Consider the following 19,443-nt stretch of genomic DNA (forward strand, 5'->3'; position numbering starts at 1 on the left):
AAAAGCCAAAATTGACAAATGGGATCTAATTAAACTAAAGAGCTTCTGCACAGCAAAAGAAACTATCATCAGAGTGAACAGGCAACCTACAGAATGGGAGAAAAAATTTGCAATCTATCCATCTGACAAAGAGCTAATATCCAGAATCTACAAGGAACTTAAACAAATTTACAAGAAAAAAAAAACCCATCAAAAAGTGGGCAAAGGATATAAACAGACACTTCTCAAAAGAAGACATTTATGTGGCCAACAAACATATGAAAAAAAGCTCATCATCACTGGTCATTAGAGAAATGCAAATCGAAACCACAACGAGATACCATCTCATGCCAGTTAGAATGGCAATCATTAAAAAGTCACAAAACTACAGATGCTGGAGAGGATGTGGAGAAATAGGAATGCTTTTACACTGTTGGTGGGAGCATAAATTAGTTCAACCATGTGGAAGACAGTGTGGCGATTCCTCAAGGATCTAGAACCAGTAATACCATTTGACCCAGCAACCCCATTACTAGGTATTATACCCAAAGGATTATAAATCATTCTACTATAAAGACACATGCACACATATATTTATTGCAGCACTGTTCACAATAGCAAAGACTTGGAACCAACCCAAATGCCCATCAATGATAGACTGGATAAAGAAAATGTGGCACATATACACCATGGAATACTATGCAGTCATAAAAAAGGATGAGTTGGTCCCAGTCAGTCCCAAGGCTGCGGCTGCAGAGGTAACGCCTGCGGAGAAACTGCAAAGATGCTGTCCCTACGCGTTGCTGCGGCCGTGGTCCGTGCCCTTGCTCGGCGGGCCGGACTGGTCTCCAGAAATGCTTTGGGTTCATCTTTCGTTGCTGCAAGGAACCTCCATGCCTCTAACACTCATCTTCAGAAGACTGGGACTGCTGAGATGTCCTCTATTCTTGAAGAGCGTATTCTTGGAGCTGATACCTCTGTTGACCTTGAAGAAACTGGGCGTGTCTTAAGTATTGGTGATGGTATTGCCCGCGTACATGGGCTGAGGAATGTTCAGGCAGAAGAAATGGTAGAGTTTTCTTCAGGTTTAAAGGGTATGTCCTTGAACTTGGAACCTGACAATGTTGGTGTTGTCGTGTTTGGAAATGATAAACTGATTAAGGAAGGAGATATAGTGAAGAGGACAGGAGCCATTGTGGACGTTCCAGTTGGTGAGGAGCTGTTGGGTCGTGTAGTTGATGCTCTTGGTAATGCTATTGATGGAAAGGGTCCAATTGGTTCCAAGACCCGTAGGCGAGTTGGTCTGAAAGCCCCCGGTATCATTCCTCGAATTTCAGTGCGGGAACCAATGCAGACTGGCATTAAGGCTGTGGATAGCTTGGTGCCAATTGGTCGTGGTCAGCGTGAGCTGATTATTGGTGACCGACAGACTGGGAAAACCTCAATTGCTATTGACACAATCATTAACCAGAAACGTTTCAATGATGGATCTGATGAAAAGAAGAAGCTGTACTGTATCTATGTTGCTATTGGTCAAAAGAGATCCACTGTTGCCCAGTTGGTGAAGAGACTTACAGATGCAGATGCCATGAAGTACACCATTGTGGTGTCAGCTACAGCCTCGGATGCTGCCCCACTTCAGTACCTGGCTCCTTACTCTGGCTGTTCCATGGGAGAGTATTTTAGAGACAATGGCAAACATGCTTTGATCATCTATGACGACTTATCCAAACAGGCTGTTGCTTACCGTCAGATGTCTCTGTTGCTGCGCCGTCCTCCTGGTCGTGAGGCCTATCCTGGTGATGTGTTCTACCTACACTCCCGATTGCTGGGGAGAGCAGCCAAAATGAACGATGCTTTTGGTGGTGGCTCCTTGACTGCTTTGCCAGTCATAGAAACACAGGCTGGTGATGTGTCTGCTTACATTCCAACGAATGTCATTTCCATCACTGACGGACAGATCTTCTTGGAAACAGAATTGTTCTACAAAGGTATCCGCCCTGCCATTAACGTTGGTCTGTCTGTGTCTCGTGTCGGATCTGCTGCCCAAACCAGGGCTATGAAGCAGGTGGCAGGTACCATGAAGCTGGAATTGGCTCAGTATCGTGAGGTTGCTGCTTTTGCCTAGTTTGGTTCTGACCTCGATGCTGCCACTCAACAACTTTTGAGTCATGGTGTGCGTCTAACTGAGTTGCTGAAGCAAGGACAGTATTCTCCCATGGCTATTGAAGAACAAGTGGCTGTTATCTATGCGGGTGTAAGGGGCTATCTTGATAAACTGGAGCCCAGCAAGATTACAAAGTTTGAGAATGCTTTCTTGTCTCATGTTATCAGCCAGCACCAAGCCCTGTTGGGTACTATCAGGGCTGATGGAAAGATCTCAGAAGAATCAGACGCAAAGCTGAAAGAGATTGTAACAAAGTTCTTGGCTGGATTTGAAGCTTAAACTCCTGTGGATTCACATCAAATACCAGTTCAATTTTGCCATTGTTCTAGTAAATTAGTTCCATTTGTAAAAGGGTTACTCTCATACTCCTTATGTACAGAAATCACGTGAAAAATAAAGGTTCCATAATGTGTTAAAAAAAAAAAAAAAAAAAAAAGGATGAGTTAATGTCCTTTGCAGGGACATGGATGAAGCTGGAAACCATCATTCTTAGCAAACTAACACAGGAACAGAAAACCAAACACCGCATGTTCTCACTCAAAAATGGGAGTTGAACAATGAGATCACATGGACACAGGGAGGGAAACATCACACACTGGGGCCTGTCAGGGTTGGGGGCTAGGGGAGGGATAGCATTAGGAGAAATACCTAACATAGATGATGGGTTAATGGGTGCAGCAAACCACCATGGCACATGTATACCTATGTAACAAAACTGCACCTTCTGCACAAGATTCCCAAAACTAAAAGTATATATGTATATATATAAAAGGGTATTCTGGGCTTGAAATACAAAAAAGTTAAATATCACCCAGTAAATATGCACAAAGACTTTGTATTAATGTAGGAAAATATTTATGTTAAAACATTTTGTCAAAAAAGCCAGATGCAAAATTACAAATATATTACCCTCTCTGTTTCATAGTCCTCTTTAAAGTAGCAAACCTAAGCAAACAAAAATAAAGCTGCTTTTTCAAATCTGGACAGAAATACACCAAAACATGAAACAATGGTGGCGATATGAGTTTTTTCTACTTTTCTATATTTTCCTAATTTTCTATAATAAACAATTAATGATTCTATAATGAAAAAAAAAACCATGCATTATATTTATTTTAGGAGAAGCAATTACCTCAGAGTTGAGGCTTCAGAGAATGGTATCTTGAAGTTTCAGGGAAATTGTAAAAATAGCCTGTATGTTTAGAACTTTGGAGAGTGATATTAAGGTGAGATCTGATTTTTAAAAGACTACTGTGTGACAACGTGCAGAATGACTTGGAGGCCAGGAAATAAGGGAAGAGATGCTTTGTGGCATGTTTGATGGTGCCCTGTGTGTAGATTTCACCTTGGCCAAGAGGGCCAAGTTTCTCTTCATGCTACCATCACACCACAGGTGTCTCAGAGTACCAAGGAGGCTGTTGCTTTCATCATACCCCAGGAATATCAACAAAGATTATAGCTATACCTTTCAAGAAAGTTAAATATTTTATGTCCATTCTTTCTAACTGCCAGTCTTCTGTTGCTGTATCTTTGCAGGGGCCCAAAGCAGTATCCAAATAGAAGAGAGGAGGTAGAACAATACTAAAAACAGGATTCTAAAACTAAAGAATATTTTGCCACCCATTTCTCAGCCTGAAGTAGGCCTGACCTAGGGAAGAGGAAAAGTTATAAATTTAATGAGACTTTTGAGTTTCACCAAAAACTTTAGTTTTTAAAACTGGACTGCACTTTAGTTTTTAAAATTTTTTAATCTTTAAAACTACTGTTTTTAGTGTGTCTTATTCACCTTAGTTAATTTAAAAAGGCACTTGCTTTAACGATTCTTTCTATAAATAAAATGACTGCCCACTAATATGTGATATCGTTCATTTAAAAACACTTGCTTTAATGATTCTATAAATAAAGTGACCACCCACTAATGTGTGATTTTTGTAAAGCATGGCATTTTTTGTAAAGCATGGTGTTTTTTGTAAAGCAGTATTTCTTATAAGAATCTTATTGATCACACAGGAGTGGTAAGAATGCCAAATGTAATGATGCATACAATCTAAACTAGACAGGCTGAAAGAATTTACATAATGTAAAAACATGCACATTAAAAATTAGCCCTGTGGACAAGATGCATGCAGCAGGAAGAGTCGGTGACAGAAGCTAGGGATCCTGTTATAATCAGTGGAGGGTCCATATGCAGTGAAACTGACTTTTTCTCTCCATTAGAGTAAATAACTTTTACTAACAGATACAGGTATTTCACACACATTCAAATACAGAAGGATGAACTTTGACCTGCTACCTCTACAGTCTACAATGACATAACTGTGGTCTATCTGATACTCCCAGGAAATCATAAAGAGTAAACCCCATGCAACTTCCATGTAAGTAGCAAAAAGCATCAAGTCATTTATTCTAGATTGAACTTTGAAGATGTTTAACTTTCAACCTTATATTTGTAAAGAACATATGTCTCCATAGGTTACATTTTCTTCACAACTGACGTGCACTTAGAGTGGGGAAACTGTGATGACTTGTTTCACGTAACAGTGATAACTGAAGTACTCTTAAAAATGTGAGAAATTTTTAATAAGATCTTTTATTAAACCTAACGTGTAACATGAATCATGTACAGCTTTAAGCCAAAAGGTAGAAGGGAGTGCATTTGAATTGTCATGCTTTTAGTTTTTATATTCTATAGCTTCTACCACTGTTCCAAAGAATGTAGCCGACCACAACTGCTTCTTTACTTACCAAATCAGGAATAGTTTGAATTCCTAGATTGGAGGAAATCCAAAATAAAAGAAACGCCACTTTTTTAAAAATCCCCCTGGGACCGTTTTAGAAGCTAGACCAAAACTACAAATTATTCAAGTTTCCTGTTAAGCAGTGGTTTGGTTTTGTTATTTCCCTGTGTGTAATGGTCTCGAAGCAAACCACGTAAAAACTTGTTAACACTGCAAGAAAGTTGACCTTTGGTATACTGCCCATAAAAAATCAGAAATCTTCAACAGCAATTCAGAGTCAGGTTTTCTTTGTTTTTGTTTTGTTTTGTTCTTTATTAAATATACCCCCAAGTATCCTGCTTTGCACTAACTGTTATGGCAAATGAGTTTTGGGGGTGCTATTCTTGACAACTTATGCCTAAAGGTCCTCTTATGGAGATTTCTCTGGTTTTAAAACAAGTTGGCAGATTCTGTGAAACTAAAGAGAAAAAGTCTCTCTGAATGATTTTAAGTTACTGCTTGAATTGCAAATTCATATTGGGGGAAAAAACATTAAAGTAACTTGAAAGTCTCTTTTACTGGCAACTTCAAATGCAAAGTATTTTGTTTTAAATTTCTAAAGCGTAGGTTAAGGGATATGGTTTTCCAAAGCTGAATGTACTCATCTGGAGCTCAGCATTTCTGCTCTTCTAAAACTCCTAGGTGGAAACGCTACTGTTTTGACGACCTGTGATTGGATGAACTGATCCGTCTCAGCTGGTAGCATCCCTTTTCTTCCATGTTAAGCATTTTAAAAATTCTAGAATAGATGTGTCTTGCCAGTCTTAAATAGAAATTTCATTCCAAGTGTCTCCGGAGAGTCATATACTATTTACAGGAATCCATCTTCATTCTTCTCATTTTTATACACCTTGGAAACCAGTGTGGAAATGCTCACCATACTGCTTCTGCTCACCAACAGGAAGAAGCTTGATCAGCATTCAGCTGTAAGCACCTTCTAATTATTTTGATTAGTTACTCATGTTGACATGGTCTGGCATGAGAAGCTTGGTTTTATCCAATAAAGGAGGCTGCTTCTCGCCCCTTGTATCTTTCTGTTATCCTTGGGATTTTGGTAGGATGTTGCCCTCTGGTAAGTTGGACATCTACTCTTTGTTCCAAGATGTGGTGCTGCTGGAAGTTCCCCTATGTATGCCGCAGGAGGGTGGTTGGCAGTGGTGGCTCTGACTCTAGTGACATTGACTGCTCTTGTAATTCCTCATCCCCACAGCCAGGTCAGCTAGACTGGACTGTTTATTGTGTGACAGTGACCAGAAAGGTTACATTCCTTGCCTGAGAGTTCTTCCAGGGTTGGTTTAGAATGGATCTGCAGGGCAGAGAGCGGTGAGAAACAAAAATGCTGTACTTTGCCTTACCTACAAAGTCCATCATTGGGTAAACCAGCCGCTCCAGGATTAGGAGTATTTGGAGACTAATCGGTCATATGCTATGCAAGATGGGTCTCTTTTTATCTCACTTAGCTCATTTCAGGGGCAGGACAAGTTCCACAATGCCACACAGCATGTGTTTAGGAAGAGACTTTACTGGAAAAAGGGACGAATTATTGGGCTAAATTATTGGGAAGGTAATTGGAAGAATTATCAAGGGAAGAGACAGCAGGTCACCATTCTCCCATCATCCCACAGAGAAGTATGCTGGAGCAGGGTGCCCTGCTGGATGTGCAGTGTGGGTCTATATTCCAATAGTGGAAACTAACCCCTTGATATCGTTTTTATAGGGCACATGTGAGAAAGCAGCCTGTTGCAGGGAGAGACATGCTGCTGGAGGCTGAGGTTTACAGACTTTGTCTAGGAATGCTAGTCATCCAGCATGTGGCAACCTTGAGCTTATGGGAGATTGCGTGGGGCTGGAGGGACGGGTTGGGAAGGGGGCTGGTCACTTGAGCAGCTGGTGTGAGTGCAGCCTCTCATACTGTGAGAAGGAGCCTCCCATCCCAGCTGGCCGATTGTCCTGGCAACCAAGAATGAGAATTTTGAGGTCACTTCTGGCTCTTCTGATGGATTGCCTCACAATATGGGGGAGAGGAAAAAAAAAAAAGAGGAAACAGGTGAATTCCAGCTTTCAGGCCTAAATAATTGCATATCTAAAGGAGGAGCAGGACGGGAGCAGGTAGGAATTCCAAGAAGAGAAGATGGGAGAAGTTTGAGGAAAAGACAAAGGTATTTATATTAAAAAGCAGCCACCATTTCCTTGGTTGCACAGACAAATGAGAATGTGTTGAAAACTAAACTGATAAGCCTGCCAAATTCAAATAATTTCATCAGCTATTTTCTGATAAAGTGGGTTAGAAGACAAATGCCTATTAACTTGTTTAAGAGAAGAAATATTAAAATAATTGTGTTCTTTTGCCCTCACCCCAGTCTCAGAATAGTAGAAGCCAGTAGTTTCAGTACTGTCACAAATTTATTTAATGGAGTTGCTGCCTGGGCATCCATTTTAGACCTAACAGAAGTTACTGGAACCCGGTAGTACCCCGTCGCATTTGACCAGGTGAAAACTTCCTCTCCCTGTGTGGTTGTTTACAATATAGCCCACGTGTTCCTCATCCCACAGCTGCTGGCCATGATAAAACCTAATGGCCCACACCAGAGTCATGTTAATAAGTCCCCCCCTTCGTCTGTGTTTTCTTTAAACCAGACAATTCACAACCCCCTCAGGAAGCCTAATGGGCCTTAATGAAAGCCTCGTCCCACATGTGCTCTCTCCTCTCTCGCTCCCCACTTGGTGGTTGAGCTCCCTGTTGCCTCCAGACTTCCTGTGGGCTTCCTGTTGGGACCTCTAACCTCTCTGGGATATGTAAGTCATACATTTCTTCTGTTTCATGCAATTTGGTTTCACCTCCTCATTGTGTCTCACATGACCATCACACTTGAACCAGGGCTCTCCTAGCCAGTGGCTATCTTGGTTTATGGCCATTCTCCACAGAGACCTCGAGACCAAATTAGAAACTACAAAAATCACAACACAGTACTTACAGTTTTAACATTAAGCTAGTAAACAATTTAGTCCATAATGCCTTAGGACTGAACCTTCAGCAAGTCACTGTAGGCTATGGGGCTGAGAACTTGCATTTAGAAATGATGTGTGGGCAAAGTTATCACAGCATATTGTTTTGAAATAACAGGATTGCAAATAACTAAAATCATTAAAAGGGTAGTCATTACATAAATTATGTTATACAATTCAATAGAATATAATGCAGCTGTAAAAAAAAAAATTGAGGATACTTTGTTATTCACTGATTCTTAATGACATCCAAAATTCATTGTTAGGTTAAAAAAAGGTGCCAAACAATGTACGGTCTATACTATCACTGGTGTAAGAAGGAATGGTAGTGGTGGGGAGTACATGTAGGCATGGTCTTCTATACACATAGAATATTTTTGGAAAGATGTGCAAGAAACAATGTTCATTGCCTTCAGGAAGGGGTCACCAGGTGGCTGGGGGCAAAGGTGAGCACTATCTTGTCAAAATATATTTTGTGTCTTTTGAACCATATGAATGTATTATTTACTTTGAAAAAAATATGGTTTAAAAACAGCATATAAAGCCTTACATATTTTCTCTTTCAGACAAAGTTTCTCTGCATTTGTTCATTGTCTTTCACTAAAAATTGTTTTTTTTTTTTTTTTTTTTTTTGGATTCTTTGTTGAAACACAGTAGAGTGTATTTTTAAGTTTGGTGAAGAGTGTGAACTTTGGAGTCAGATAGACCTCGGTGGAGAGCTGGTTCCACCAATGAATGGCTATGGGAACTTATGTAGCCTGCCTTACCTGAATCTCAGATTTCTTGCTTACAAAATGAAGTTGGGGATACCCTTCATAGGGCTTATTGTGAGAAGTATACCAGGTAAATCTACACAAAATTCTAGCAGAGTTTCTAAGAAACTCTAAATGCCCAAAAAGTGATAGCTATTACTACTAAGTGTAATTTAATGGTTAATTTTTCTTTTGCTATGCTGAAATATGAACATACTGAGAGGGTTTGGGGCTCAATCAGACCTATGACAATTTGGTCATTTTCATTTATCAGGTTATCGATAAAGTCTAAGGATGAGAACTGTGTGAAAACTATAGGTAGTTGTATTCTATTTTGCTGCATAATAAATTCTTCAGAACTTAGCAGTGCTGAGCAAATATTTACATTCTTTCTGAAAATAAGGAATCTGAGAATGGCTTAATTAGGTGGTTCTAGCTCAGGGTCTCTCATGAAGCTGGAGTCAAGCTGTCAGTTGGGGCTGTTGTCTCTGAAGGTTTGACTGGGGCTGGAGGATCCACATCCAAAATGGCCTGCTTGACTTGGCTGTTGGCAGGAGACCTCAGGTCCTTGCCATGTGGGCCTCTTCTTAGGCCTACTTGGGTGTTCTCACAACATGGAAGCTGGTTTCTCCCCAGTGAGTGGTCTCCCCTAAAAAAAGCAGGGGATCTTAGGCCAGGCGTGGTGGCTCATGCCTGTAATCCCAGTGTTTTGGGAGGCTGAGGCAGGTGTATTACGAGGTCAGGAGATCAAGACCATCCTGGCTAAGACGGTGAAACCCCATCTCTACTAAAAATACAAAAAATCAAGGGGATCTTTTAGGACATGGGCCAAAGTCAGACAGCATCACTTCTGCCTTACTTGATTCCTTAGAAGCTGGTCACTATGTCCAGCCTGTACTCAAGAGGTAAGGAATTAGGCTCCTTCTCTTGAGGGACAAACAGCAAATAATTTGTGGACATATTTTTTAAAATACCACAAAAGAGTATCCTTATAATTTATCGTTCAAACTTGGACACTTTTAGAAGTGAAAAATGGTGTTATTAAAAACCAAGACTGGACAGTAAGTGCAAACTGGGACCCTCCTGAGCAAAATAGGCTGTATAGTCACTGAGGTATACATCTTCAACCTCTCATGAAAGTAAGTCTCAGATCAAGAGGTGTACAAATACCTATTACAAGCAGACTCCCAGTCATACCACTTGCTCTGTAAGCTCAGTGTAGTCCTGATAACTCTGATCATTTAGGAACTCTAGTAACCACTTTGCCTGAAAGGCTCATTCCCAGGAAAAATGAGAAAGTGTTCTGACTGAAAGATCAGCTAACTTTCTAATTGTGTCAGACAAAAGAACCCTTCACTGGGGGAGGCATGCAAGATAGGGTTCTACATTTTAGGAGTCTTTTCCGAAAGTGTTAAGCTGCCAGGCTCTTCATTTCTCATACTTCGGTTCATCCAAGAGTAGAGGCATATCATTCATTTCTCTATTGAAAATGATCTTATATAATCTCTTCTGAAACTCTTTAAGTGCAGATTCAGATAGCAAGTTTTGAAGCTCTGGTAGAATTATCCAGAGTACAACATCTTTCAAATGCAGCCCACCTTTCAAGTATGAGTTTATGATTAGAGTACATTGAGTGTTAAGCATCTTCTTGGGTACAGATTAACGCTAATTTAAACCGACACCTACAAATCACATTATGTATGCTGAAGTACTTTAAATTTCAGACAGCATAAAAAAAACTCAATAACTGGGTTTCCAAGCAACCAACCTTCAGTTTTAAACAATTCCATTAAAGAACTATCATTTCAAAGGAAAATGGAAGTTACAGGCTAGAGAAATTCAGATTCGTAATAACAAATTTTTTTCCTACAGAAATTTCTATGTAAAGTGTTTTCTTTAATAGTGGATAGCTATAAAATTCTCCCCCCATCCTTATTGAGGTATAACTGACAAAAATTGTATATATTTAAGATATACAATGTGATGTTTTGATAAACATATACATTATGAAATGATTCCCCCATCTAATTAACAACCTATTCCTTCACATAGTTACCTTGTTTTTTTTGGGGGGGGGATGAGGGGTGTGTGTAAGATCTACTTAAGATCTATCTTAGCAAGTTTCAAGTACACACTACGTTGTTATTAACTGTAACCACCATGTTGGACATTAGCTCTCTAAAACTTTCTGAGAGCTTGTACCCTGTGACCCACATTTTGCCATCACTCACCTGCCTCCCTGGGGACAACCACTATTCTACTCTGTCTCTGTAAGTTCAACATTTTTAGTTCAACTGTAAGTTCAACATTTTAGTTCTCTGTAAGTTCAACATTTTTAGATCCCACATTCTATGAGTTTGACTTTTTTAGATTTTAAATTCCCAGACCCTGACAACCTCAATTCTACTGTTTCCATGGGTTCAACTTTTTTAGATTCCATCTTATAGATTTTTTATTTAAGTGAGATCATGCAGCATTTGTCTTTCTGTGTCTGGCTTATCTCACTTAGCTTAATGTTCTCTAGGTTTATTAATGTTTTTACTAATGGCAGGATTTCCTTCTTTTTAAAGGCAGAGTAATAATTCATTATATACCACATTTTCCTTACCCATTTATCCACTGATAAATACTTAGGTTATTTCCATATCCTATTGCATTGACTATGGTGAATAATGGTGCAATGAACATGGGTGTGTAGATATCTCTTTTAGATGCTGATTTTATTTCCTTTGGATATATTCTCAGAAGTGAAATTGTTGGATTATACAATTTTTATTTTAGGTTTTATTTTTAGGTTTCTTGAGGAACTGCATACTGTTTTCCATAATGGCTGTAATAATTTACACTCCCACCAGTAGTGTACAGAATTCCCTTTTCTCTACATCCTTGCTGACATTTGAAATTTTTGACTTTTTGATAATAGCCACTCTAACAGTGTGAAGTGATGTCTCCTTATGGTTGTGATGATTAGTGGATGCTGACCACTTTTTCATATAGCTGTTGACCATTTGTATGTTTTATTTGAAAAAAAGAGTCTATTTAGACCCTCTGCCCATTTTTATTATTTATTTATTTATTTTGCTCTTGAGTTGTATGAGTTCCTTTTATATTTTGGATATTAGCCCCTTACCACATATATAGTTTGCAAATATTTTCTCCCATTCCATGGGTTGCCTTTGCATTTTGTTGGTTGATTCTTTCACTGTGCAGAAACTTTTTACTTTGGTGTAGGCCCACTTGTTTATTTTTGCTTTCATTGCCTGTGCCTTTGCTGTGATATTCAAAAAATCATTGCCAAGTACAACATCAAGGAGGATTTCCCCTAGGTTTTCTTCTAGTAGCTTTATAATTAAGGTTTTATGTTTGAGACTTTAATGCATTTTGAATTGAGTTTTCACATATGTAAGATAAGGGGACAATTTCATTCTTTTGCATGTAGATATCCAGTTTTCTTGGCACCATATTTTCTGAAGAGATTATTCTTACCCTATTGAGTATTGTTGATGCTCTTGTCAAAGATTAGTGACTATACATGTGAGATTATTTCTGTGTTCCCTGTTCTGTTCTATTTTTCTGTGTGTCTGGTTTTATGCCAGTACCATATTGTTTTGATTGCTACAGTTTTGTGATATAATTTGAAATTAGGTAATGTGATGCCTCTAGCTTCCCCCCAACCTTTGGTGTCTTTGTAGTTACATACACACTTTAGGATTTTTTTGTTTCTATGGAAACATGTGATTGGAATTCTTATATGGATTGCATTGATCACTTTGGGTAATATGAACATTTTAACATTAATTCTTCCAATCCATGAACATAGGATATCTTTCTATTTATTTGTGTCATCTTCAATTTCTTTTGTCAATGTTGTATAGTTTTCAGTGTTCAAATCTTTCACCTCCTTGGTTAAATGTATTCCTAAGTTTAATGCTTTTTGATATTATTCCAAATGGGATTATTTTCTTGACTTTTTCCCCCTAGATCATTCATTGTTAGTGTATAGAAACCACTGACAGGCTGCAATGGCTCACAGCTATATCCCAGTGCTTTGGGAGGCCAAGATGGGAGGATCACTTGAGGCCAAGAGTTCAAGACTAGCTTGGGCAATAAAGCGAGAGAGAAAGAGAATGTTACCTAATTTTGTATGTTGATTTTGTATCCTGCTACTTTACTGAAATTGTATAGTTCAAACAGTTTTTTTGGTGGAGCCTTTAGGGCTTCTACATACAGGATTATATTATCTGCAAACAGACAATTTTACTTCTTCATTTCTGATTTGGATGCCTTTATTTCTTTTCCTTACCTAATTATTCTGGATAGGACTTTCATTACTATATTAAATAGAAATTCCGGAGAATTGGGTATTGTTGTCTTATTCCTGATCTTAGAGGAAAAGCTTTCAGCATTTCACCATTGAATACAATGTTTGCTGTAAACTTGTAGTATATAACATTTATTATTTTGAGGTACATTTCTTCTATACCTAATTCATCGAGAGTTTTAATCATAAAATAATAAATTAAAAAAAAATGCTTTTCCTATTTCTTGAGATGATCATTTGGTTTTCTTCATTCTGTTAATGTGATGTATCACATTTATAGATTTGCATATATTACAACATCTTTGTATCCTCAGGATAAATCCAACTTGAACATGCTGTATGATTCTTTTAATGTTCTGTTGAATTTGGCTTGCTAGTATTTCATTGAGGATTTTTGCATCTATATTCATTAGGGTTATTAGCCTGTAGTTTTCTTTTCTTGTAGTGTCCTTGTCTGTTTTTGATATAAAGGTAATGCTGGCCTCATAAAATAAGTTTGATTCCCTCATCTTTAATATTTTTGAAGAGTTTAAGGCAGATTGGTATTTTTTTTTTAATGTTTAGTAGAATTGACCAATGAAGCCATTCTGTCCTGAGCTTTTTTATTGGGAGATTTTTGATTACTGATACAATCTCCTTACTCATTATAAATCTGTTCAGATTTTCTATTTCTTCATGATTCAGGTAGGTTGTATGTTTCTAGGAACTTGCTCATTTTTTTCTAGGTTATCCAATTTGTTGGCACTTAATTGTTCATAGTAGTCTCTTATGATCCTTTTTATTTCTGTGACATCAGTTGTAATGTGTCCTGTTTCATTTTTGATTTTCAGTCTTTTTCTTAACTATTGCCAATTTTGTTTATCTTTTCAAAAAACAAAGTTTTAGTTTTGATCTTTTCTATGGTTTATCTAGTCCTTATTTCATTTATTTTTGTTTTAATCTTTCCTTCTGAAAACTTTGCATATAGTTTGTTCTTTTTATGTAGTTCTTTGGAGTGTAAGGTTTATTTAAGATCTTTTTTCTTTTCATGCAGGCACTTACTGCTATTAATTTCCCTTTTATAACTGCTTTTGCTGCATTACCTAAGTTTTGATATGTTGAGTTTCCATTTTCATTTGTCTCAGATATTTTAAATTTCCATTTTGACTTCTTTTTTGATCTAGTGATTATTCAGGAATGTATTTAATTACCACATATTTTGGATCCTTTCAGTTTTTCTCCTGTTATAAATTTCTAATTTCATATAACTGTGATTTTAAAAACTACTTGATATGATTTCAATCTTCTTAAATTTGGGATTTGTTTTGTGGCCTAACATTTGATCTGTCCTGGAGAATGTTCTGTGTATGCCTGAGAAGGATGTGTACCCTGCTACTTTGGGATAGAATGTTCTGTACATGTCTGTTAAGTCTGGCTGGTGTAAAATGAACTTTAAGTCCAGTGCGCCAATGCTTTTATGTTATCTTTTCTGTTAGGATGATCTGTCCATTGTTGAAAGTAGGGTATTGAAGTCCCCTACTATTATTGAATTGTTATGTATATTTCCCCTGGGATCTGTTAATATTTGTTTCATATATTTAGGTGCTCTGACATTATGTGCATATATATTTATAGTTATGTCCTTTTGATGAACTGACACCTTTATCATTATGCAATGACTTCTTTTGTCTCTTATGACAGTTTTTGACTTAGTCTATTTTGTCTGATGTTAAGTGTAACCACTTTGCTCTCTTTTGGTTAATATTAGCATGGAATATCTTTTTCTATACCTCCACTTTCAGACTATATATGACCTTAAAGCTAAAGTGAGTCTGTTGAGACCAGCATATCATTGTTTTTTTTTTTTTTTTTAATCTATTAAGCTGCTCTATGTCTTTTGGAGAATTTATTTACATTTAAAGTAATTATTTATAGGTAGGGACTTACTATTGCCATTATGTTAAATGTTTCTGACTCTGCTGTAGTTCCTTTGTTTCTCTCTTATTCCTTTCGTTGTGATTTCATGATTTTTTATATTGGTATGCTTTGGTTATTTCTCTTTATCTCTTGTGTATCTACTATAGGATTCTGCCTTGTGGTTACCATGGGTTTTACATGAAACATCTTATAGTGTAACAGTCTATTTAAAGATCATAAAACTTAAATAGCACACAAGAGGTCTCAACCTTTACTTCTTTACACTCCATATTTTATGTGTTTGCTATCTCAACTTACATTGTTGTATATTATGTATTTGTTAACAAAATTTTATAGCTACAATTATTTTTAAATCTTTTGTCTTTTAACTTACTAGAGTTTAAAAGTGATTTACACAAGATCGTTACAGTATTAAAGAATTCCGAATTTGACTATACATTTACCTTACCAGTGAATTTTATATTTTTATGTGCTTATGTTACAAACTAGCATTCTTTCACTTCATTGGCTTGAAAAATTCTCCTTAGCATTTCTTATAAGGCAGGTCTAGGAATGAACTTGCTGAGCTTTTTTTTTTTTTTTAATCTGAGAAAGTATCTCTCCTTTATTTCTGAACAAGTTTGCCAGTTAAAATATTCTCCATTAGCAAATTTTTTTCTTTAATAGTTTTGAATGTATCTTCCCATTCTCTCCTGATCTGCAAGATAAATCTGCTGATAACCTTTGAGGTTCCATCATATGTGGAAAGTCACTTCTTTCTTGCTGCTTTCAAAATTCTCTGAGTTTTGACAATTTGATTATAATGTGTCATGGTGAAGTCTTCATTAGGTAAAGCCTATTTGGGAACTTCTGAGCTTCATGGACTTTGGACATTTATTTATCTTCCAAGATTTGGGAAGTTTGCAATCATTAATTCTTTGAATAAGTATCTTTCTCTTTCTCTGTCTTCTCCTTCTAAAACTCCTATAAGGTGTATATTTGTTCACTTAATGGTGGCCCATGAGTCCTGCAGGGTTTGTTTACTCTTTTTCATTCTTCTTTTTCTTTGTTCTCCTCAGAGTGAATAATTTCAAAAGCCTTGTCTTTGAGTTCACCAGTTCTTTCTCCTGATTGATCTCATCTGCTGTTGAAGTTCTCTATTGTATTTTTTTTTTCATTTTATTACTTGTATTCTTCAGCTCCAGGATTTCTATTTGGCTCATCTATGATTTCTCTTTGTTGAACTTTCTATTTTATGTCTTATTTTTCTGATTTTGTTGACGTGTCTGCGTTATCTTGTATCTCAATGAGCTACCTTAAAATAATTATTTTTAATCCATTTTCAGACAATTCCTAGATCTCTATTTTGAGGTGGTTAGTAACTGGACAATTATTTTGTTCCTTTGGTGTTGTCACGTTTCTTTGCTTTTTCATGTTTCTTGTGGCCTTCCAGAGATGTCTGCACATTTGAGGGAGCAGTAAATGTTTCCAGATTTTATGGACTGGCTTCAGTGGAGAAAGCCTTTCACTTGCAGGTATGTGTTAGGGTGCTGGCTGGCAGGGTGCAGTGGTGAAGTCTCCATGTAGCTCTGTCAACTGAGGTCACCATCTGTGAAGACTGTGGGAAACCTTGGTGGCCTAGGCTGTGGGAGTCTGCAGTGGCAGCAAGGGTTATTGGGGAGCTTTGTCTGATACTCAAGTTTTGGCATAATTTGGCCCAATGTTATCCTATAGAAAAATAATATGAGCAACATATGTAACTTAAAATTTTCTAGTGTGCACATTAAAGTAGAAAGGCACAGATGAAGTTAATTCTAGTAATGTACTTTATTGAAAATATCTTGTAATGTGTAATCAATATAAAAACGTGATATTTTACTTTTTAAAATTAAGTGTCCAAAATCTGGTATGTATTTTACATTTACAGAAAATTTCTCTTTAGCCACATTTCAAGTGCTGAATAGCCACATGTAGCTAATGGCTACTGTATTAGAAAGCACAAACAAGGCCGGGCGCAGTGGTTCACTCCTGTAATCCCAGCACTTTGGGAGGCCGAGTCGGGTGGATCACAAGGTCAGGAGATCATGACCATCCTGGCTAACACAGTGAAACCCTGTCTCTACTAAAAATACAAAAAATTAGCCAGGCGTGGTGATGGACGCCTGTAGTCCCAGCTACTTGGGAGGCTGAGGCAGGAGAATGGCGTGAACCCGGGAGGCGGAGCTTGCAGTGAGTTGTGATTGCACCACTGCACTCCAGCCTGGGTGACAGAGCGAGACTCCGTCTCCAAACAAACAAACAAACAAAAAAACCCACAAACTAGTCCCACTCTATTGTGATAACCTTAAATTTCTGTCAACCACATCTCTCATTCTTCCCTGAAAACACACTGCTATAGTCTGAATGTTTGTGTCCTCCCCAAATTTATACGGTAAAATCCTAATGTCCTAATGTCCAAGGTGATGATAGGCGGTGAGCCCTTTAGGAGGTGTTAGATAATGAGGGCTCCACCCTCGTGACAGGTATTAGTACGCTTGTAAGAGATACTCCAGAGAGCTAGCTAGCCCCTTTTACCATGTAAGGACACAGCAAGAAAGGTGTCAGCTATGCGCCAGGAAATGGGCTCTTACCAGACACTGTATCTGCTGGTGCCTTGATCTTGGACCAGCATCTAGAACAATGAGAAATAAATTGCTGTTGTTTATAAGCCTTGTGATTTATATTTTGTTATAGAAACTTGAAAAAACTAAGACACTCCAAGATTATCTGCCTCATATTTTCATAGGCAGTGTTCCCTTTTCTTGGAAACTCCTTCCTTTGTCTCAGTCCTTTAAATCTTGCCTACCTTCTAGTATTATCAAAAATGTAAGACAAAACTTTTCCACTCAGATGAAATACATTTATTCACTTATCTTCTGCTGCCACAGATCATTATAATTTACACATACATTTTATTCCTTTTTATTACTATCTCAAGAGAAAGTATTGAGGCTTATTTTTGTTTTTCTTCTCAGGCCTAACATATTCCCTTGTATATAGTGATTACTCAATAAACATTTGTTGTTTTAAAGTGGATTGTGCTGAATTCACTGCAAAGGAAAGGCAACTATCTATTGAAAAGCAATTGATAGTAAGTAAAACATCTGCCAAACCAATATGTTTTCTACCTACAAGAAAACCAGAGAGCTGTCTTTGTTACTCTATAGCCTAAACAACAGTTAATTATATGGAAATTGTTCACATTGTGTGGTAATTAGAGTTATCATCTTTAAGTTGATGATTATATTTTATTTAGCTATTATTACTTTAAGACTATGCACAACTCTCCCTCTCCATTTTGTATATTGTCTACTAAGCTAGAATATTGTCATTTATTAGAAAACCATCATTTAATCTATTATAAGGCACTGAAGATGGTTGAAAGGGATGGAAAGAAATGGGACCTGCTTTGAAAAAAAGTTTATGAAGTGATCAAATCTCCCTGAGTCCCATTCTATCTAAAAAGAGAATTCCAGCTGTTCTAGAAAAAAATAGTGAAGTAGCACTAGAGCACTAGTGTAAGAGCTAAAGAGGAAAGAAACATGAAAAGCAGCTCAACCATTAAAGACAGGTTCATTTTGGAGAATAAACCTGAGAGGGGCTTCGGACCGATTTTGGTCAGGAGACTTCTCTCTTACAGACTAAGAGTATTTAATTCAGGGTGAGAGAACTTATCACAGGCTTGGAATGTTTCTGTGTGGGGGAGAAGTTTATTTGCAGGGTTGGAATGTCTCTGGTTGGAGGTAGGGTTATCTTGGGGCTGGCATGACTCTGATCGGGGAAGGGTTTATCTTATGGTTGGAATGTTTCTGGTCAGAAGTGTCATTTGTGGTTTATGGTCATGCTGACCTTAGCCATTAGGCTGATGCCCTTTGGATTTAGGTGGTTTTTGATCAAGGTGAACTTTAAAATGGCGATGCTTGTCAAGATGGCAATCTTCCTGCTCTGTCAATCCAGACTCTATAGTTATAAAAAGGATGAGGGGTGGCGTGTTCTTTCTGGCTACTTCCTGTTGACGAGGGGATGGAGAGTTTTTTGGTCTCAGATTGACTGCAGGATGTAGATGTTTTGGGGTAATTGTGAAATGGCCATGATCCTGTCAGTTAAAAATCTTTGAAAAAGGGTAATTAGGCAGCCTAAGAACATTAGGCCTAGACGTATCATTAGGAGAGGGCCCAGAGGTGGATGACCCATGCTATGATTTTGTTCTCAAACCAATAATCTATTTGGTTGTTTTGTTATACCCTTAGCTTTTTAGCCCTTTAAGTTTTTCAGCAGTGGTACTAGGCCTGATTGATTGATACAGAAACAACATTCTTCACCCAATGAGAGGCAGAGGCCTCTTTTTCAACGGTTATAGGATCTAGTCCCCACCTGTTTTGGAGGACCGTACCAGAGTCGAGTAGTCTAGTTAGTCTTGGACTCTTAGAAGGCTTCGGGCTATATTTTCTAAAGAGGCCTGTAGTTCTGTTGAAAGAGCCTTAAAGTATGTTAAGGAGATGACTA

The 19,443-nt window shown here is 37.7% G+C and overlaps 1 protein-coding gene across 3 annotated transcripts; it reads left to right on the top strand.

Moving 5' to 3' along the window:
* Positions 1 to 700: 700 nt before the first annotated feature.
* On the top strand, positions 701 to 19,138 carry LOC112621045 (ATP synthase subunit alpha, mitochondrial-like). 3 transcript variants are annotated; one of them, XR_003118646.1, is made up of 2 exons: positions 701 to 2,192; positions 19,128 to 19,138. XR_003118646.1 is itself a non-coding variant. In XM_025380204.1 (2 exons), exons 1-2 carry the CDS (start codon positions 764 to 766, stop codon positions 2,105 to 2,107), a joined length of 1,137 nt encoding a protein of 378 aa, XP_025235989.1. In that variant the 5' UTR covers positions 701 to 763; the 3' UTR covers positions 2,108 to 2,559. The 3 variants fall into 3 exon arrangements, 2 of the variants coding, with proteins under 2 accessions (XP_025235989.1, XP_025235987.1); XM_025380204.1 differs by lacking the exon at positions 19,128 to 19,138 and having other exon boundaries at positions 701 to 1,734; positions 1,942 to 2,559; XM_025380202.1 differs by lacking the exon at positions 19,128 to 19,138 and having other exon boundaries at positions 701 to 2,559.
* Positions 19,139 to 19,443: the final 305 nt, after the last annotated feature.

The sequence above is a fragment of the Theropithecus gelada genome, chromosome 3 (assembly GCF_003255815.1).
Source record: "Theropithecus gelada isolate Dixy chromosome 3, Tgel_1.0, whole genome shotgun sequence".
NCBI lineage: Eukaryota > Metazoa > Chordata > Mammalia > Primates > Cercopithecidae > Theropithecus > Theropithecus gelada.